Source organism: Panthera onca, chromosome D4 (genome assembly GCF_046562875.1).
Source record: "Panthera onca isolate mPanOnc1 chromosome D4, mPanOnc1 haplotype 2, whole genome shotgun sequence".
In the NCBI taxonomy this organism is placed as follows: Eukaryota; Metazoa; Chordata; class Mammalia; order Carnivora; family Felidae; genus Panthera; species Panthera onca.
The window spans coordinates 92,884,913-92,904,115 of record NC_138351.1 but is presented as its reverse complement, the minus strand read 5'-3'; the positions used below and the strand labels follow the sequence as shown (position 1 = coordinate 92,904,115).

Genomic DNA, 19,203 nt, shown 5'->3' with positions numbered 1-19,203 from the left:
CCTCCCAGACTCGTCCTGGGAGTTTCCCTTGGCCACGTCCCACTGCCCACTATTGTCCCTGGAGGAGTTGCTCCTGCTGCCACCTGCCGCAGGACACGCTCCCAGCACGGACACCTGGGAGTCGGGCTCCACCTCCCACAACCACCCACAGGTAGACTCGAGAGTGTGTTTTCGAAATTCCAAACGTGAAACTCTGACCACCTCTTGACTTTGACGACGAAACCCTGCCGTGGCCGGACACCACACCCGGTCTGACTCCTTGAAACGAAAACGCCCTTTATAGACCAGATGCTCAGTTCTCATTGCTGCTTCAGAGACGCGCAAAGCGTGTGTTTCCAGACACGCCGTTCTGTGTTGCTAGATCGAGCTCGTGACTCTCCTCCAGACCTTCTACATCCACCAGAGTTCTGCCTAATGTTTCCAGGCCTAGGAAAAGAATCAGAAATCTCCCGCTCTGGGCAGACTCAAGGCTCCAGTCCCGGGGTCGTCAGAGCCGCTCTGCCTGCTGGGAGCACGGAACCCCTCCATCGGGGGGACGGGGCGGGGGGGGGGGGGCTGTTCTTTCCTCCTCACGGTGCCGTTCGTTCTCAAGTCAGCTTTGTCCACTTTGTCCACACCAGCCTTTCCGTTACAGTCTGCTGGGTATGTTTTAAGTTTATTGTGAGAGACAGACAGACAGACAGACACAGACAGCACGAGCAGGGGAGGAAAAGAGAGACAGAATCCAAAGAAGGCTCCACACTGCCAGCGTGGAGCCTCCCTTGGGGCTAGAACTCATGAACCAGGAGACACAACCTGAGCCGAAATCAGGAGTTGGACGCTTAGCTCAGTCATGAGCTACCCAGGTGGCCTTCGGCTTTACCCAAACAGAATCTATGTGCCATGAGCCCCCCCACCCCCCGCCCCGGGGTTCTGCACGTCTGCGCCCCTCCTGCCCCCCTGCAGGTCTGCGTGGAGTCCCGCTGCCGAACTGGGCATCTTTCGTTTCCCTCGCTGAGTCTGAGCTTCGGTTTTTCCCCTGTCTCCCCCTTTCTTTCCAGCCTAATACACACCGTGCAGATCTAGCAGGCACCTTGAGACTTTGAACGTGTGTTCACCTAAGTGCTACCTTTTGTTCCTCCTACAAATAAACCCCAGATAACTCCCTTCTGGCCACACCCAGGTCAGCTCCCCCCCCCCCCCCCCCCCCCCCCCCGCCCTCACCGGAGACTCCACCTCTGGCTCAGTCTACAGAGACCCCTCCCTTCCAGGCGAGTTCAGCAAGGACACGGGCAGTTCCAAAGGCCATTCCCGCCCTGCTCCTGTAAACTGGGAGGAGAAGAAGGGGCCAGGGAGGCGCCCCCCTGCACCCCCACCCTGAAAACTTCCAGGGAGCTGTCTGGCCTCCCAAGAGAAGGCGGGAACCCGGACCCGGTCACTCCTTACAGGGATCCAAAAGACCGTGGGCCTCCATTCTGGACACCGTTCCTTCCACACGCGAGCTGAGCCCACGGAGCCCGCGTGCCCAGGGGCCCGGGCAGCGCCGACCGAGCCCCGCCCGGCGTCACCCGCCGCGGCAGCCCAGCCGCCGGTCAGGGACGCGGCCCGGGTCCTCACGCCAGGCCGGCCCGCTCCAGGTCCTGGGGCAGGATGCGGCCCTTCCTGCGAGCCCTGTCCAGACGCCGCTCGGCCCGGGCCGCCTTCTTCTTGCGCAGATTCTGTCGCCGCTTGTCCTGCCGCTGCTGCATTTTCTCGACCACGTGGGCCGTGCGTTTCTCCCACCTGCGCTTCCGCTGCGCCCGCTGCTTCTCCTTGCGCTTCAGGGCCTCCTGCAGCAGGCGCTCGTCGTCCCGGATCCGCACGCCCTCGGCCTTGTACAGCAGGCCGGTCCACCGCATCTTGGTCTCCAGCTCCCGCGCCTTCCCCTCGTCCTGGCCCCGCAGCTCGGCCAGCCGACCCTGCCGCGCCCGCAGGCGCTCCAGCAGCTGCCGGTAGTTCTTCCCCGTCAGCGGCGTCAGGTTCCCCTTCAGCTTCTGCCTCTTCTCCTTCCGGCGCTGGGCCTTGCCAGCCGGCTCCCCCGCGCTCACCTCCACCTTGGGGGCGGCAACCCCAGTGAACTCCAGCTTCGAGGCGCGCCTCTCCCGTGAGCCCCCACGAGCACCCCAGGGGCAGGCACAGCCCGGGTCCCCGAGCCTGCACGGCCGCACCTGCCTCTCACCTTATTGAAGAGCAGCCCCAGCTGTGCCTCCTCTCGGGGTGGCTCGTGGGGTGGCTCGCGGGGCGGCTCGACAGCCTCCGTGGCCTTTGCCACCTTCTCCTTCGCCCTCAGTTCCTTCCGCTTCCTCTTCTTGCGGTCCCGCTCCTGCTTCCTCCGGCGTCTTTTCTCCAGAGCCGCGGGAGACGGCTCCGAGGTGCTGCCCTGGAGGAGGAGGAGAATCAGAGCTCCCTCACGAGGGCCTCCCAATTTCGGGGCCCCCGGTCTGGGATGTGGAATCAGGGCAGGAAAGCGGGTGAGGAAACGCTTGCGCAAGACAAAGTGCTCACTGAGCTCAGTGTTCCCCCGGGAGACAACCTGTCACCCGGAATCCAAGGGACCCCAAAAAGGACACGAGGAACCCCAGGTAAGAACCATGGCTTCCAGTTCCCAGACACAGACGTTGCACCAGGGCCCTTTACAAATAACTCAACGTAGATGTGTCCTCCATCGTTTTGCAGACGAGGACAGGCCTAGCCGAGGACACCACCTGGAACTCGGCATCAGATCAGGATGCTCAATGCCCATGCTGACCATGGTGCTGTTCTGCCGGTGACTCACCTAACCTCTGCTCTCACAGATGGCCTTTTCCGTCCGGAGGCCAAAAAGAGAACTCTACCAGACTGACCCAGACCTGCAGACAGGAAGGCCAGGCCGGAGCTCAGGCTGCCCCCTAGGAACGATCCCCAGGCTTGTCCCAGGGCACTGCACAAAGAAGCTGGGGGACTGTCCCACACAGCAAGAGGCCCAGGGTACGTCCCCAGGGAAAGGGCAGGTGGAGGCTAAGTGGAAAGATTATGTCACTCAGCACAAAAAACCCAGGAGGGTTAGGTCTGGTGCTTCCTGTAGCGGTCACCTCATTGCAGACCCTCACCACCTCACAGAGCTATCGTGACGTTAAGAGGACAAAGCGCTGCCCGGTGTCGTGTCCAACAAAGGCAGCTTCCTTCGACAGACTGAGCCTCTCTCCAAGGGCACAGGGAACCCACAGCACAGACTATACAAAGCAGGTTACCGTGGGAACTGAGTCTCCCCAAGATGCCGGAAACTACACCTGATCTCTTCCCAACCAAAACCACCATGGCCCTGGCAAGACTGCTGCAGGGGTGGGAACAGCGGCTGCCCAGGCTGGCAGAACTGAGGACCAAGCCCACAAAGGGCACCAAGGTACTTTCTCCTCCACGCAGAGCAGGAAAACCACTGCAGAAAACCACACTGCTTCCTACACTCCAGCAGCCTCCCCAACTTACCTGGCCCCGCGCCTCCTGTATTTTCTCACGTAGCCGCTGCCGCAGAACATCCAGGGCAAACAAAGAATCAGACTCTGTGACCTCGACGTCTGTGAGGAAAGTGGGAGCTAAGAGAAAACCCCCTGCCTGACCTTCCCGTCCCTCTTCCCAAGGTCCAGCTTCAAAGCCTGAAACCCCACACACTGTCCCACTCCCCAAGTGGCCACTCGTCGACCTGCAGGACAGTTCTAGTAAACACTACTCTCCACTCCCCAAGCTGGACTGGCCCCCAGAACAGAACACCCCCGTGCGGTAAGACAAAAGGCTTCTGATGGGTCAAGACAAACCCATCTCTCATTTCTTCCAATTTCTGCAGGAGGGGCTTCCCCACCTCTCCCAACAGGTCAGCTCTCGTGATGCCACTCTGGACACCTGCAGGCAGTGAGAGCCTCCTCGGGGCAAGGTCCTCAGGGGAACATGACCCTGCCCCTCACCAGACCCCAATGCCAAATGGCCTGGAACCACTATGTATTCCCTGGGATCTGTCCCTTGAAAACCTGCTCTCTAGAAAGTCTCAAAACACCCCAAAAATGTGCGTGACACCGTATTTTCTCATGTCCACAGAGGGCCACGTTTTCACATGATCTCAGTCAGCCCTGCCCCACATCTCCACCTGCAGGAGATCCTGTGGAGGTGAAGGCCTCTTCCTCCGTGGCTGCTGCTGGGTTTCTGGCCTTGGAAGCTGCTGGAGACTTCTCCCCTAGGGGTTGGGCTTTTGGCTCCACAGCCTTCTCCTCCCTCTCCCAGGATTTCTTCTGTGCTTTCTTCCTCTTCTTTTTTGGGGGCCCAGAAGCTTCTGAGCCTCGAGTTTTGCTGCCTGAAATACAAAATCATAAAGGGCTGCGGTCCTAACCTTTGTGACCCATCCAACCTGCATGAAAGTTTTGCAAAACCTTTGATCCCAGGGTACTGTAGGCGAATCAGGACGGAGGGTGCAGAGACCCCTGTCCTTTTGTAAAGCTCAGAGCCACCCACAGACCTGAGAAAGGAGACTGGCCACAGGTGGTAAAACCCTGCAACACATCCACACTTGACCCAGCAGTCTGCTTATGAGAATCCGTCCCGGTTACGCACCAAGATTTGACCTCAAAAATGTTCATCACAGGGAAAAACTAGAAAAACATGAATACTCACCTACAAGGACAAGTTAAGCCACCTGTCACATTACAAAGCACTACCTAGCCGTCAAAAACGAGAACACAGGCTTTTTTTAAGGGATCAAGAAATATTTTCATTTAAGCTAACAAAAAGAGTACACCAAGTACGAAATGAGACGTTTTAAAACGCTGAGACACTCACAGAAAAAAACTAATCTTTTAACGTATAAAGTTACAGCCCAGTGCTAAGAAACCTCAAATTTCCTAACTTCCGGTAATGAGTACGTTTGCTTCGCATAAAGACAAAAGGCCGTTCTCCGTGTAGCTGCCTGTCAGACGCTGATGCTCTCTGCCCCTTCGGGTCCTGGCAGCACTCACAAGTGCCAACTTCTGTCTCACCTGCTCGTGTACGGACTTCCCGGTACACCCCACTGGTAGGAGCCGTCCCGTTCCCGCCCTCTCCCTACCTCCCCCATCCCATCGGGTCACCTCCTGCAGGCCCCGCAGGGGCCTCCGGCCCGGTGAGCGGACGCAGCTGGTTCCCTGGCACCCCCGAGCTGATGCCCACAAGCAGGGAAACAGTGACAACTGTACATAACCCTTATGAGTCTTTCCACCGTCTTACGGGCTTGCTTCACGCACCCACGTGTCTCACCCACCCGCAGGCTGCGCGGGGCGGCGCAGGGGCGTACCCCACCCCCAGCCCTCCCAGGCCCGACCCCGGCTGCGCTGTACCGGACTTGCGTTTCTGCGGCTCCGGGCTGGGCTGGGAGCAGATTTTCCTGGCCAGGCCCTGCAGGTAAGCGTCCTTGGCGAGCAGAGAGGCCATGGTCGCGGGTTCTGGGACTCTCCCGGGAGACACTCGCGCGACACCCTCACCACGCCGCCGGACAGCCCTCGCCGGAAGCCGCGCGTGCGCAGGCGCCGCCAGCCGAGCGCCGAGCCGCCAGCGCGCGGTGCTCGACTAGCCAGGCCTGGCTCCGCCGGAAGAGACGCGCGGGGCGGGGCGCAAAGCATTGTGGGTCCTGGGCTTCCGTGGCCCCCGGCCTCTTTCCTCGGGCGGGGATGGCGACGGTGCTGTGACTTTCCGGCCGCCGCGCCCCCCCCCCCCCCCGCCGGCACGGTGCCGCGTACACAGTGGGCGCTCAGTACCCGGGGGCGACGGGACTGATCGGCCGTGGTTCAGCCCTCTGGGGACCCAGATCCGAAGCGGGACCCGGCGAGAGCGGGTCCGCTCCGAAAGCACCGCGCGCCCAGCAGGTGCCGGGCGGGCTGCGAGGGCGGGAGATGCCAGCGCTGAGAAGACACGCAGCGGCGTCCTCGGCGGGTCTGCGTGTGTGTGGCCACCGGGAACACGTAAGGCAAGCGCAGGATGAGTCGGGTAACGGGGAGTGCCAAGGAGAAAGGTCCGGGAGGAAGGGATGTGAGGTGTCGGGAGGGAGGATGCTGGGGCGCTCGAGGAAGACCCACTGGAGTCTTTGCTCTGGACAGGGCAACCACAGGCTAAGATTTAGGACAAGGCTTATCCCTTAACTCACGAGGGAAGGGAGGGGAGTGTTCAGCCTGAGGTCGGAGACCACCGCACCCCTGTTCCACAATTCATGGCAGTGACAGGCTTTGTCCCAACACCCAGCCCTTTAGGGGCTGCCTTGGGGTGAGTAGGGGAGGCCTTATTCCTCAAGGGAGGGAGGGGGCAGGGACTTGGATTTATAAACTACAATTTCAGAAGCTATTTGAAAAGGTTTCTGACGAAGCAGTAAGAATGTAACTTTCTGCCTGGGATCTTTGCTGTGAGGTGACGTTTTGAGGAGAGGATGGCTTTGTTGTCCCCCACGGTAGATTTCCAGGACACTCACTGAGCCATAAACGTGTCCTTCCTGGCACCGTCCGTTTCCACCATCAAAGCCAGAGGCGCAGAGGAACAGGGATGTGCGAAGGGAGGGGGATGATGTGTCCTCTTCCAGTCCACACCACCAGTCTGGGGTTCTCCGTCCCGTGTGACCCATCTCCAGGGGGGTCTTTGAGGCTTTGCTGAGGTCCTGTCTGGGCGGGAGGTGGTTGATGGCAGCAGCGTTGCCAAAGGGCCGGGAGAAGAGTTGAGTTCTGAGTGCAAATCTTGACTCATGGGCCTTATTCATCTGTGAGTTTTCTGGAGGGTTTGACCAGCAGATCCTACCTCCTCCCTGAACACCTACTCTCCTCCTTGGGTCTCATTTCTTTTTTCTGTTAACTCTTACTGTGCAGTGACTCCCTTCAGAGCTCGTGACTCGGTGCTGCTGACTCCCCTGAACTCCAGGCCCACATTTGGACACGAGACACATCGTCGTGGGTATGTACAGAACAGGGGTCCTGGCCTCCCCCGACCCCACCTCCCCTCACTGCCTGCCTTCTGCCTCAGCTAAGGCCACTCCATGCTTCCAGGCACAGAAGTCAGACCTTGAAGCCACCCTGCCTCCTCATTCCCTACACCCGGTCCTTGAGTGAATTCTGTTGGCTCTCCCTTCAAAGTATATCCGGAACTGTGTTTGACTTGTTCCAGACTGCCACCCTGATCCTGTTCTAGATTTCAAAAGGCTGTAAGAAATAGTAACTAACTGCAACGCAAAATGAAAATAGATGTAAAAAGATGTTTCGAGGGACTCCTGTGTGGCTCAGTCGGTGAAGCGGCCGACTTCGGCTCATGTCATGATCTTGCAGCTTGTGAGTTCGAGCGCAGAGCCCGTTTTGGATCCTCTGTCTAACCCTCCCCACTTGCTCTTTCAGAAATAAACATTCAAAAATAAACATTTAGAGAACGACTGGGGACGTTAGAATGTGTCACGAGGCACATCTGGGTGGCTCAGTCAGGTTAAGCGTCCGACTCTGTTTTGGCTGAGGTCATGATCTCACAGTTCTTGAGATTGAGCCCCATGTCAGGCTCTGCGCTGACAGCGCAGAGCCTGCTGGGGATTTTCTGTCTCTCCTCTCTCCCCCTCCCTCACTCTCTCAGAATAAACATTAAAAACAGAAAAAAAAAAAGTGTCATGATACTAGATGATATTATGGGATAATTGTTCACATGGGCCTGATGCTGGTGTTGGGCCACGGAGAGTTGCTTTTCCTAGAGAGGCAAGCTGGCAGGCATGTAGGGGTGAGGTGGCGTGAGGTCTGCGGCTGCCGTTCACGTGGCTTTTATGGATGAGAGAGCAAGCAGAGGTGCAGGAAGTGAATCCAGAAAAGCACCCAGGTGGGTGTTCTTTATGCGACCTTTATAACTTTGCCAGGGGTGTGAATGTTCTTGGAATAAAATGCCTGGGACACAGAGGCAGGAAGGACTGAGGACTGACCAGGCTTGAGTGACACGGAGGCCACAGGGGACCTTAACACCCGTAGCTCGGCCGGGGTCGTGGAGACGAAGCCGGCCTGAAGCAGACTTGACAGAGACCTGGAAACAAAGAGCCCGTTTCTCCAGTGAGGTCTGCTGCCGGGGGCGTGGGCTAGAGAGGAGGAGGTGGTGGGGAGCTGCCTTGCTCTGGGGTGGGGGGGGAGAAACCACTTCGCTTTCCATTTCCAATGGGGACGGTGGCCTCAGCCCAGGAGAACAAGACACTGATGGTGCAGAGAGCCTGTTGCTCCGGTGTCATGACACTGAAGACAGTCGAAACCCCCGTCAGGTTTGGTCCACTCCGTCGGCCTTTTCCCCACACGTGCTCCATTGGTTGCAGTCCTTTTTTCTTCGTCAGTGTCAGATACAAGTTATTTCTGCAACGAGGGTATTTCAGGAAGAGATCATCACCGGTCTCCTCGATGCGGAGCCTTCCCCAGGCCACCCCCAGAAAACCAGGGCCAGAGCCAGGACTGGGCCCCAGCTCCCACCCGTGTGGCACCCCTGCTTGGCCGTGGGGGTCTCTGCGCCCCAACACCATTGGGCTTGTGTCCTTCCCTGTCCCTGAGACTGCACCGTGTGCTGCCACCTCCTCCGTAGACCAACTGCCGTCTCCCTCGCGAGGAGGCACGCTGGCGACAGGGCGTGGGCTCGAAACCCCCTTTCTCGGGGGGGCCTGGCACCCGGCACTGGGCCTAGCATCCCGTCTGGGTTGAGCCCCAATTTCTGCTGCTTCCCTCCCCGGCTCGGTGGCTGCGGACACAACGCTTCAACCCCTTCGAGGCCCGTGGCCGTTCCTCCCCGTAGTGCAGGTAACTGCCACACCAACGCCAGGTCCGGCGAGGACGAGATGGGACCGAAATACAGGCAGCTGGACCTTGTGACGTGCAACGATGGCAGTATTTCTCTAGTCGCCAAGCGTTACGGACTTTCCAGCTCCCAGGCAGTTCTAGGCGACGGGAATGCAGCCGTTAGCCCCAAACTGACCAAGTCCCCGTCTGCCCAAAGCCCCTGTGGGTGGAAGGCTTACCTGGAGCCCCAGGCTGTCCAGGCAGAGCCCAGCAGCTGTTCTCCCCACAGCCAGCGGGAAACCGGGGGTGATCCCAGACTGGTCCCGGACCATCAAGAAGGAGCCAACCAATGCGAGATGGCAGTGCTGTTTTTATTCAACTGTCTTGTTACAAAACCCACCGGAATGTGTGTGGCAGAGTGAGGAAGGTCCCTTGCTCTCAGCATCCCTCTCCCCACCACAAGCCTGCGGGGACGGTCCGCTACCAGGGGCCCTCAGGACAAAGCAGCAGGTGCATCTCTGCACAGGAGACCGGAGGGTGGAGTGTGGACTTGGCCAGTACTGTCCACCGAGTGCCACCCTGTGGCTTGTAGCAGGACATCCTCCGGCCCCACTATTGGCCTGGACACACTGTCTAGGAAACGTCTGCCCAGCAGGCCAGGTGGGCAGTGAACAGAGGTGGCATCTCCGAGGGACGGGCTACCTTGGAAACGGTTGAGGGCAGTATTCCCCAACACTCTGGGGGGGTGCTGTCCCCGGGCTAAAGGTCCCAAGGAGGCCACACCAGACTTAAGAACCTAGGGTTGCGGGGAGGGGAACCCTGGGAGGCTCAGGCGTGCTCTGTGGGGCCGGGGCCAGTGGCATGGGAGTGGGCAGGGGCTGCAGCCTGCAGGGGGCCAGCGCTGGGCTCCGGGGACGCCAGCACAGGGGCCGAGAGGCCATCAGCAGAGTCTGTGTCGAGGTCCAGCCTCCAGTAAGCTTCGCACAGAGGCAGGTCATTAGCTTCGCAAAGACTTGAGCTTTTCCACCACCAGAAACCCAGGGAGAGACAGGAGCAGGCAGAGGTGGATGGAAGCCGGGGCGGGGCAGGGAGCGAGATAGAAGCAGAGTTAAGAAAACAGACCACACCCCAAATCTGCCTTTCCCCTCCTGTGTGCGGGCCCCTCTTCAGGCAAGCCTGGCTCAGGGTGGGTACGTGCGGCCGCACCTGCTTCGGGGTCCTACGGAGCATCCCGAAGGGCGGCCTTCCAGGAGCAGCCACCCGTGTGACCTCGACAAGTCCCTCCCAGCTGACCGCCACAAGGCTGAGTGGCCTGCGCTGCCATGTCCCTCCCAGCTTGGCTGCCCTCCTTTTGCAGACCCCGGAAAGCAGCGCCCAGAGCTTGCTGTGGTCCCTCCACACTCACTACACTTCGCGAGGACGCAAAAGCAGAGACCTGGTCTTTTTGGGATCTCCGCTCAGCAGGGATGGCCGGATGAGGTGATCAGAACCAGAGACCCCGGCGCTCCATTCTGTACCACTGTACCAGCCGTGTGGTCTCCAACAGGCGCCTAAGCCCCCCCGAGCTCAGTCTCCCTGCCTCTAACACGGGGTCTGCGGTGGCGGCAGCCTCCCCGGGCACGGGCACATACGGGTGAGGATGTGGGTGAGCAGCACGGCTCGCTAGGGTTGTCAAAGGGGCGACTAGAGCACCGAGGTCCCCACACCCGTCTAACTGGCTTGCTGCTTCCTCCGGCCCCGCCCCTCACTCCCTCCCCTGCTCCTCCTGCCCTCAGCAGTCTGGGCACAGAGCAGCAGCCCAAGGAGAGTGCAGGGTGATAGGCAGAGAAAGAGCAAGCTGTGAACAGGAAGCAGGTGAGCACGGCCACGGGCATGCAGGGCACGGCAACCCGTGTTGGGAGCTCTAGGGGACTCGACCCCGTGTAGAGGCCCCGCCTTCTGCAGGTGTTTACAGCCGAGAGGAACTCAGCCTCCTGCGGCTCCAAGGATGGCAAGGAACCCCCTGGGTGAACCAGAGACGGACGGGGCAGGACATGGGAAGCCTGCCACTCAGGCCCCTGGGTTCCCTGCAGTCTTGTCAAGTGACTTTGGGCAGGTCCCTCATGGCCACCCCCGGCCCCGGCCCCCAACCCCAACAGGCAGGGCTGAACTGCTGTCCTGTAACCACTTAGTCCACACGCCCGGCCCTCGGGAACATCAGGAAACACACACAGGGACATGAAGGGACCATGCAGTATCCAGTGGGGCTGGGAGCCATGTCCCAGCGTGGTCTGAGACACCCCTACCCCTGTGGACCTACTCAGGACCCCTCTCTGAAGGGTGTTTAAGAGGTACTTGCCACGTATCTGTTGAGCCAATAGATATCAGGGACCAGAGGTGGCCCCAGAACCCTCTGGAAAAGTCTAGAACCATTCCAGCTAAAGAGAGACACTATGCCTTCTCATAGACACCAAGATGACCAAGACAGTGGGGGCTGGCATGGAGTACAGGGCAGGGAAACCAAGGCCCAGACCGCAGAGAGTGCTGGCCCTGGGCCTCTGTGGCCCCAGCATGGCCTCCGTGGGACAGGAAGGAGCGTTTGAAAGCCAGCACAGGAAGAACAAACCCCACAGGTTTGTGTGGGCAAGGGCATGGGGGGCACAGACTCTGTCTGAACAGAGACTTGATTTTTCCGGCCAAGGGGCACAGAGGAGCGAGGCCTCCCAGTTTCCAGCCTCCGTTTGCCTCCATGTGAATCACACAGGGACTCTGAGTTCTCAGGGCCCCTCGAGCTCAGAAGACTCAGGGTTTGGAATTCTAAGTCATGCACGCAGGCTGGGGTGACAGGTCCTGCCCGCTGCCGTATCCCTGTGGCCCAGCATGGGCCTAGCATGTAGCAGGGCTCCGGTCTGTGAACCGGGCCGAGCTGAACAGGAACTCAGTGGGGTCGTACCCCCGGCCCGGCCTTCGAGGCCATCCTCTGTTCGAGTTTTTTCCTCCTTCGCACCCTTCTGTGGACCCTGACGCGCGCCGTGAGGTTTCGGTGACGCCCACGTGGAGCTACATCCCTAGGCAGGCACTAGCGTCCTGCACGTTCTGGGCGTGAACCTGGGCTGCCAGAAGCTCACCCAGCTCCGGCTGGAATGTTTAGATACTGGCTAACAAGCTAAGAGAACCACACAGGCCCAGAGTGAGGCAGCCAGCAGCCCCCCAGGAAATGCTGGCTCCCGCTTGCCCTTCTCGGGCTTGGCCCACCCAACCCCTGAAGTTCTGTGATTTTCATCCTGCTGCCCAGGGCCTGGCAGTCAATATAAATCGTCTGTCCACCAGTGGCTCTGACCACGAGCTCTGCTCTCAAACCCGGGCACGGGGCTGTGCCGCCAAGACCAGGAAGGGCTCGGAAAGACGGGACCTTCTGGACTGCCGGCCGGGCGCGGGCCCACGGGTGTGCTCTGCGCAGGGTCCGGCCCTATCTGTACCTGGACGAGTAATACTCCTCCTCCAGCTCGTACAGGTCGATGGAGATCTCATCCCGCAGGGCGATGAGCTTCCGGTCACACTCTTCCTGCAGGGCTCGCAGCTGCTGGTTGCGCTGGTCGATGGCCTCGTTCACCGATGGGAAGTCATTGAGGATGAGAAACTGCTTGAGGTCGGACACCAGTTTCATCAGGGACTCGCCGGCTCGGACCTGCGGCCACCAGGAGCAGAGCAGGGGTGGTGAGGAGGCCACGGCGGCCCTGCCTCCGTTTCTTCCTCTGTAAAGTGGGACTAGGGCGTGGACCTTCCCAGGGTCATTGTGGGAAGGGAGAGAACTAGAGAGGAGTCCCGGGAGGGCAGGGTCCCTGGCTCCCGCCCTGACTGCAGAAGAGGCTTTCCCCGGGGCTTCCCAGCCCCACGGGGCCGCCAGCTTCCTCTCCAGGCGGTGCTCCACTCCCATCACATGGGTTCCTTGAGCCCCCACTTCACAGAGCCTCAAACCCCAGATAAGACCGCCGCCCTGCCTCGTGCCTGCCCCGCGCTTCCTTGGGGCAGCGTGCGGGCCAGCTGGGCGCGACTCCTCGGGGCTCTCCCCACACATTCTCACCGGTGGGCACACGCTGACGGGAATGTTTGGTCAATGTGCTCGTTCTGTGGCACCGGAAGGGATTAAAACGCACACCTCGTTTCGCTCAGCAATTTACTTCTCCCCCAGTGAATCTCGAGGAGCCTTCTCGTCAGCCAAGGAGGGCCGACCCCTCTCTAAGCACCGCACGGCGCTCGACGTGATGGACGTGGCCCACCGCCTGCCGCCCCTCACACGACTGCCACGGACAGCCCTCCCCTCGAGAGGAGTCTCCTGAGGATCGGTTTGCCCTTCCTCCCCCCGCCCCCCACCGGAAAGCCCCCGTGCGGACCGGGCTGTGCCCTCCACCTAGTGACTCACGATGTTGGCAGCTCGCACGTGCATCTCGTAATTGTCCTGCTCGCCCTGAGTGGCCCTCGACACTTGAGTCTCGTCCTCGATCTGGAGGACAAACGAGAAAGCCCAGAATCGGCAGGTGCCCCAGCCCACGGGTGACTGGCCGGCTGCACACACCCACAGTGGCTGCCTCCTGCCTGTCGTCCGCTGCACCTTCTCCGCCGGGCACTGCTGACCTGACCTTGGGCGACGTTCAGCCGCACCCCCTCTCGTCCTCTTCTAAGGAGCTAACGGGCACCTTCATTGGGACAGGTGGATGCCTGTGTATGTTGACTGCCTCGCCACGTGCAGGGAGGTCTCGGGCAAGTCTTTTTTGGGGTGTGGAGCCTTGTTCTGTGTGAAACGGGGTCACTGGCTGAGGTGCTCGGTAAACCAACTGCCAAACGAGTAAAGGCACAACGTGGTTCTCTTAAGTGACCATTTACGGAGCATTTCCAGGGTGCCGGGCACCACGTTAAGCACGTGACCACCGTTAACTTGCGACGTTCTCACCGAAGCCCCGACTGCCATCCCTGGTCTACAGGAGGGCAAAGCTGAGGCAGGGCAGACCCCAGAGTGCACTCAAGGTGTCTCCGACGGTAAACAGAGGCGCCAGGAGTGCTGCTGGCCTGTCACTGCTCCAACCTGTCCATCTGGACGGGGCTTTCACGGGGGGTCTTGCCAGGCATGGGTCAGGGCACTCTGCAGTGAGGAGCTGGACACCCTGGGTGCAAATCCTGGCTCTGCCAGTTATTAGCAGAACGACCTTGGCAAATCACTGAGTCTCCCGAGCCTCGGTTTCCTTCTCTAAGAATAGAAACCACAGTACTGCCCCGTGGAGGGTTTCTGTGAAGGTTAAACGGAAGGAGACCCAGACGGCCCTGGGAATACAGCGACACACGGTGAACAGACGCTAAACACAGGCCAGCCAGCTTCATCGCCTTCAGAAAGCCTTCGGAGGGTGGCAGCAGTCTCAAAGATCCAGCCCCACCCAGACACTGGCCACGCTACCGTCCTGGAGGAGCCTCCTCAACTTTTCTCACTGACCTCACTCACTTGCAACAGCTACCGCATCTGGGCCCCCATCAGGCCCCACAGCAACCATTTTATAAAGTCATCCAATCGCCAGAGGGCTTTAGGTTGCGGGAGAAACCGAGGCACTGAGAAGGCTCGTTCCCGCCCAGACCCACACTGCTCGTAAGTGGCGCCGGACGTCCAACCCTGGCAATCTGACTAGACTCCTCTCCAGCTTCATCTGTCGACCTGCTTGTCATTGCTGACACCCCCCCCCCCCCCCCCCCGTACAGTCCTCCCAAATGTTTTTCCCATGTGGACATAAGCCGGGCCTGTGTGTTCACTGCTGTATCCTCACCACCGGGCACAGAGCACCTGCTCCATGTTCAGTGGGTGCTGCTGAAAGCAGAAATCACTCCCCCCCACGCCATGACCCTTGACCAGAGCAGGCCAGCTACTCAGCTCACCACCATCCCCAGACCCTGCTCCTTCCCTTGGTCCCAGACCCCGGGGCGCCCACCTTGGCAGTCTTGATGATCTCGGTGAAGTTGTCCATGATGGACTTGATGTCGTCCTTGAGCCGCTTGTTGTAAGACTGCAACAGTGTCTCCTTGCTCTGCGGCAGGGCTCTCTGCTGGGCCATGGCGGGGGCCTCAGGCAGTGCAGGGACAGAGATCTGGGGCCACCGGTCGCCACCTGGGAGCCAGAGTCCGGGTGAGCGGAGCCAGCCTCAGCCGCCCACATCCCAGCAGAACTGGGATCTCGGGAGAGGCCCTCTCCGCTAAGCACACCTGTCCCACCATCCGCACACAGGCACAGTGCGGGGACTCGTGTCCCGGCCGCTCAGGGGCGAGGCCCGAGCCTTCCCCGGCCCCTCCGCCGGAGCGTCCCTCCGACTCTACCGCCACCGCCGCGCCCAAGGCTCCCTCGCTCGGGGTGGGGGTCTGGGGGTAGTCCCGGGCCACCTCCGTCTCCGCGCCAGGAGCCTTGCGCCTGCGCGCCGCCAACCGACGGAACTCGCGGCCTCGGAGCCGCTTAGTGGGGAGGGTCACACCCGAGAAAAGACGGCGACCCCGCTCCGCCGCCCCCACCTGGTCCGCAGAGCCCGGCGCGACGGGCACTCGGTCGGGGTGGAGACGAGCGTGCGTCCCTCCCAGTAAGACCCGGCTCCCTGCCGCCGTCTCCGCTCCGCTCCCGTACAGCGCCGACTCGCCGCGGTAGGCGCGGTAGGCACCGCTCCCGGGCGGAAGCGCGCGAGAGCGGTCCTGTGGCTTTAAATCCGAAATCCCGCGCAGGCGTTAATTCTCGCGATCTCCGAGGTCGCCTACATATTACCCACAATTCTCTTTTTCTGTCTCTCTTCTCCAGCCTTCCAAGATGGTGAGCCGTCTGGCGGTTCTCGGTGTTAAGCTGGGTCCGGCTTCTATCCACTGCCATCCTCTTCGGGGCGTGGCCGTGCGGGGATCCCTCCACGGCGTAGCGCTAGGGGAGCCCCGCGGGGCCTGGCGGGGTGGCACCGGGCCGGGTAGAATCCCGGCGGCTGGGTCGGGGAGTGGGAGAGAGGAGGGCCCCGGCGCGGAGCGCAGCGCCGCAATGCGGGGCTCGGAGCGACGGGGCCGAGCTCCTGGGGGCTCCCCCGGCGGCCTTGGGCGAGAGGTTCCGAGTCCACCGCTGCTGTTTGCGGAGGCTGCCGTGTGCCGGGCCCCTAGGGACGGGGCGCGTAGTTCTGGGACGCGGCGGGCGCGGCAGCCCGGGTGGTGCAGGTGATGTGAAGAGTATTTGCCGTCTGAGTGATGGTGAGGACGCTCCTAACCACCAAGATCGCTGATGCACACGGGCCGTCGCCGCGCTCGCCTCTGGGCTGCCTTGGCCGGGGCCTGGGGGGTCAGGCTCTGCTCGTAGGCGGGGGGATCGGGGCGCCTCCAGAGCAGCGCGTGCGGGAGCGCGGGGTTGATCTGGGTGTCGCTTCTCGCCTAGCCGAAAGGGAAGAAGGCCAAGGGAAAGAAGGTGGCCCCGGCCCCTGCTGTTGTGAAGAAGCAGGAGGCCAAGAAGGTGGTCAACCCCCTGTTTGAGAAAAGGCCCAAGAACTTTGGCATCGGTGAGTAAGGGGGGGGGGGGGGGGACGGCAGCGGAAAAGCGGAAGTGTGCTGAGCGGAGCGAGGGTCGTGTTCCTGCCCCGTTGATAGGTTTCAGCGGGTGTGGGGTTCCCCCCTGGCTGGGATGTGGGTACGCCGGCACAGGGTGCGTGGCCTCGTTGTCCCTCCCCCCGAGTGTGTGTCAGCTCCGCTAGGATTCGGCTTGGCCACCAGGAAGGCAGCGCTCACAGGCACGTTGACCGCTGCACTGATGGGCGGACCGCTGGGCTGCTTGTTGGATGAGGGAGCGTCGCCAGTGCCCCGTGATCATAGGTGTTTGTGTGCAGATGATGTAAGAGAATATTTGCTATCCGAGAGATGGTGATGACGCTTTAAACCACCAAGATCGCTGATGCACCTACACCCTCCCAAGTGGCGCTAAGCACGAACTTGACCGGGAGTTTGAGCCTCACTTAACATCGTTGCCCTTAACTTCTCAGGACAGGACATCCAGCCCAAAAGGGACCTCACGCGCTTTGTCAAGTGGCCCCGCTACATCCGACTGCAGCGGCAAAGGGCTATTCTCTATAAACGTCTCAAAGTGCCTCCTGCGATTAACCAGTTCACCCAGGCCTTGGACCGCCAAACAGGTGAGTTTGTGTAAACCAGCACGGAGACCGTTTCCTGGGCAGTTAGGGCTGGATCTGGGGTCTTTAAGGAGTTCTGGGTACTTGCAGGAAACCGGCTTACTAAAATCTAGGTTATCTTGTCTGGTTTCCAGATCGCGAGGGTGGCATAGCTGAAGTGATCTCGTACATAGTCTGAGATTTTTTTTTTTTTTTAAGTTAATTTCTGTTGAGAGCACACACTTGGTGGTACAAGCAGGGGAGGGGCAGAGAGAAGGAGAGACAGAATCCCAAGCAGGCTCCACGCCATCGGCGCAGGGCCCTGTTAAGGGCTTGAACTCACAAACTTGGAGATCATGACCTGAGCCAGGATCAGGAGTCTGACACTTGCCTGGGCCACCCAGGCGCCCCGGGGTCTGAGATTTGCACTACGATAGTATTCCGGACAGTGACTTAAAGCATCACGTAGATAGCAAAGATCAGAGCTTGAAACGCAAGGCTAAACTGACCTCATTCTTGCAGCCACTCAGCTGCTCAAGCTGGCCCACAAATACAGGCCGGAGACCAAGCAAGAGAAGAAGCAGAGATTGCTGGCCCGGGCTGAGAAGAAGGCTGCTGGCAAAGGGGATGTCCCCACTAAGAGGCCCCCTGTCCTTCGAGCTGGTGAGTGGGCCCCTCCTTAAAGAGGGTGAGTGGTGGGGTGGGGCAGGCTGTTGGCAGTGATGTGTGAATTTCTTCACCTGGAAACACCGTGGAGAGCAGAATCCGAGCTTTTTAACCCTGAGCCACAGCTGGGTGTGTACCATAGTAGAGCTGCTTTTGTGACCTGGGCAGTCCCTGTGAACTGCTCATGCAAACTGTTTGTGCTTCCAGGGGTTAACACCGTCACCACCTTGGTGGAAAACAAGAAGGCTCAGCTGGTGGTGATCGCACACGATGTGGATCCTATCGAGGTGTGTCGGATCGGTTGCTAAACGCTGTTAAAGTTAGATTGGGCCCTCATGTCAGTACTGGGAAGACTGGAAGTAAGCTGGAGTTTGGCTCGAGAGGCCCAAGTAGGCATGTGACTGCTTTCCGTTGAAAACAGTACTGATGAGGGATCCCACGGATAGCCATTGCGATGATGTGGATTTCTCACTGAATTCAACCTTGAAGTGCAAAACATGAGCTTTTTAACCCTGAGCAGTTGCTAAGTTAGCTTCTAAATTACTGCTTTTGACCAATATACGTTCTAAAGCTAATGCGCTTTTCCAGCTGGTTGTCTTCCTGCCTGCCCTGTGTCGTAAGATGGGGGTTCCCTACTGCATCATCAAAGGGAAGGCCAGGCTGGGGCGACTGGTCCACAGGAAGACCTGCACCACTGTCGCCTTCACACAGGTTAACTCGTAAGTATGCAAGGGGCCCCTGAACTCCCAGACGTCAGTAGAGGTCAGGCAGTCCTCTCCCCCGGTACGTTTCATTCACTTCTCGGGATTTTACCTTAAAGACCAAATGTTCTACCTTCAAGCAACACGTTCATCTGAATCTTTGCCGATGATGGTTACGAATTTCTTCACCTGAATAAGCCATGTGGTCATGTTGTGTCTGAGGCAAAGGCCTTGTGTTTGGGGCTATAGAAAGGAAGTTATTCCTGTTTTCTGGAAAAGTAACATGCTGATGACCCCCTTGTCCCTCCCGCCTTTTCAGGGAAGACAAAGGAGCTCTGGCTAAGCTGGTGGAAGCCGTCAGAACCAATTACAACGACAGATACGATGAGGTAAGCAGCAGCTGGGCACAAAATGTTTGGGGTAAGTCAGGCCTGTCTCTGGGGGACTGGCCAGCTCCTCCAGAGCAGTCCTACTGGGCAAAGGACTTGGAGTGGCCAAGGAGAAGACAGCATGACCTAGCATGGCTCCGAGAGCCTGACAACGACAGCCCACGCCAACAGCCTCTCCTGTCATTGCAGATCCGCCGCCACTGGGGAGGCAACGTCCTGGGTCCCAAGTCGGTGGCTCGCATCGCCAAGCTGGAAAAGGCAAAGGCTAAAGAACTGGCCACCAAACTGGGCTGAGTGGGCACAGGTGACTTTTCTGTATATAAAAGTAAATAAAAGGCTCTTTCTCAGCCCGGGCCCATTGGCATTTGGGGTGGACTGTAATTTTTTGTCGTCTTACACACGTTTGGGGTGGTGGCAAGGTCCTTATTCGTTGTAGGGTAGAGTTGTGTTAAACCTGCTGTGTAGGTTGTACGTTGATCGTTTGGAAAAAGCAGCCTTAAGACTGCTTGGTCACATACCAGGCCCAAGCCTGGACTGTATG

At 59.6% G+C, this 19,203-nt stretch overlaps 3 protein-coding genes, 1 long non-coding RNA gene and 5 other non-coding genes across 12 annotated transcripts; 7 read left to right on the top strand and 2 right to left on the bottom strand.

Moving 5' to 3' along the window:
• Positions 1-1,196: 1,196 nt before the first annotated feature.
• On the bottom strand, positions 1,197-5,518 carry SURF6 (surfeit 6). Its single transcript, XM_060610344.3, has 5 exons — positions 5,355-5,518; positions 4,136-4,339; positions 3,484-3,572; positions 2,198-2,398; positions 1,197-2,072 (listed from the first exon to the last, which is right to left on the bottom strand). Exons 1-5 carry the CDS (start codon positions 5,446-5,448, stop codon positions 1,593-1,595), a joined length of 1,068 nt encoding a protein of 355 aa, XP_060466327.2. The 5' UTR covers positions 5,449-5,518; the 3' UTR covers positions 1,197-1,592.
• A 113-nt stretch (positions 5,519-5,631) lies between these two features.
• LOC132663787 (uncharacterized) lies at positions 5,632-7,403 on the top strand. 2 transcript variants are annotated; one of them, XR_009603272.2, is made up of 3 exons: positions 5,632-5,975; positions 6,864-6,948; positions 7,041-7,403. It is a non-coding gene; the product is annotated as an uncharacterized LOC132663787 (long non-coding RNA). The 2 variants fall into 2 exon arrangements; XR_013551623.1 differs by having other exon boundaries at positions 5,632-5,980.
• Positions 7,404-7,846: 443 nt separating this feature from the next.
• Positions 7,847-15,436, bottom strand: MED22 (mediator complex subunit 22). Of its 3 annotated transcripts, none has more exons than XM_060610367.3 (5): positions 15,297-15,436; positions 14,726-14,901; positions 13,177-13,257; positions 12,233-12,441; positions 7,847-8,360 (listed from the first exon to the last, which is right to left on the bottom strand). In XM_060610367.3, the coding sequence occupies exons 2-5, from the start codon at positions 14,846-14,848 to the stop codon at positions 8,096-8,098; spliced, it is 678 nt and encodes a 225-aa protein (XP_060466350.1). In that variant the 5' UTR covers positions 14,849-14,901; positions 15,297-15,436; the 3' UTR covers positions 7,847-8,095. The 3 variants fall into 3 exon arrangements, with proteins under 3 accessions (XP_060466350.1, XP_060466351.1, XP_060466352.1); XM_060610368.3 differs by lacking the exon at positions 15,297-15,436 and adding an exon at positions 14,997-15,278; XM_060610369.3 differs by lacking the exon at positions 7,847-8,360 and adding an exon at positions 9,130-9,792 and having other exon boundaries at positions 15,297-15,427.
• Positions 15,437-15,494: 58 nt separating this feature from the next.
• Positions 15,495-19,026, top strand: RPL7A (ribosomal protein L7a). The gene is made up of 8 exons (XM_060610362.2): positions 15,495-15,585; positions 16,183-16,303; positions 16,781-16,930; positions 17,429-17,569; positions 17,780-17,859; positions 18,161-18,291; positions 18,593-18,662; positions 18,852-19,026. The coding sequence occupies exons 1-8, from the start codon at positions 15,583-15,585 to the stop codon at positions 18,954-18,956; spliced, it is 801 nt and encodes a 266-aa protein (XP_060466345.1). The 5' UTR covers positions 15,495-15,582; the 3' UTR covers positions 18,957-19,026.
• On the top strand, positions 15,964-16,037 carry LOC132663955 (small nucleolar RNA SNORD24). Its single transcript, XR_009603342.1, has one exon. It is a non-coding gene; the product is annotated as a small nucleolar RNA SNORD24 (small nucleolar RNA).
• Positions 16,623-16,697, top strand: LOC132663954 (small nucleolar RNA SNORD24). The gene has a single exon (XR_009603341.1). It is a non-coding gene; the product is annotated as a small nucleolar RNA SNORD24 (small nucleolar RNA).
• On the top strand, positions 17,621-17,695 carry LOC132663952 (small nucleolar RNA SNORD36). Its single transcript, XR_009603339.1, has one exon. It is a non-coding gene; the product is annotated as a small nucleolar RNA SNORD36 (small nucleolar RNA).
• LOC132663951 (small nucleolar RNA SNORD36) lies at positions 18,022-18,093 on the top strand. The gene has a single exon (XR_009603338.1). It is a non-coding gene; the product is annotated as a small nucleolar RNA SNORD36 (small nucleolar RNA).
• On the top strand, positions 18,434-18,500 carry LOC132663953 (small nucleolar RNA SNORD36). Its single transcript, XR_009603340.1, has one exon. It is a non-coding gene; the product is annotated as a small nucleolar RNA SNORD36 (small nucleolar RNA).
• Positions 19,027-19,203: the final 177 nt, after the last annotated feature.

Excerpts from the sequence above, each read along its gene's own strand:
- SURF6 (XM_060610344.3), bottom strand. The coding sequence starts at position 5,448 with ATGGCCTCTCTGCTCGCCAAGGACGCTTACCTGCAGGGCCTGGCCAGG. Across the intron at positions 3,573-4,135 it reads CTCCACAGGATCTCCTGCAG|ACGTCGAGGTCACAGAGTCT; the intron begins GTGGAGATGTGG and ends CTTTCCTCACAG. Across the intron at positions 2,399-3,483 it reads TACAGGAGGCGCGGGGCCAG|GGCAGCACCTCGGAGCCGTC; the intron begins GTAAGTTGGGGA and ends CTCCTCCTCCAG.
- MED22 (XM_060610367.3), bottom strand. The coding sequence starts at position 14,848 with ATGGCCCAGCAGAGAGCCCTGCCGCAGAGCAAGGAGACACTGTTGCAG. Across the intron at positions 12,442-13,176 it reads ACGTGCGAGCTGCCAACATC|GTCCGAGCCGGCGAGTCCCT; the intron begins GTGAGTCACTAG and ends TGGTGGCCGCAG. Across the intron at positions 8,361-12,232 it reads GAGGAGTATTACTCGTCCAG|AAATAACTTGTATCTGACAC; the intron begins GTACAGATAGGG and ends CCCTCGTTGCAG.
- RPL7A (XM_060610362.2), top strand. Across the intron at positions 17,860-18,160 it reads ACGATGTGGATCCTATCGAG|CTGGTTGTCTTCCTGCCTGC; the intron begins GTGTGTCGGATC and ends GCGCTTTTCCAG. Across the intron at positions 18,292-18,592 it reads GCCTTCACACAGGTTAACTC|GGAAGACAAAGGAGCTCTGG; the intron begins GTAAGTATGCAA and ends CCGCCTTTTCAG.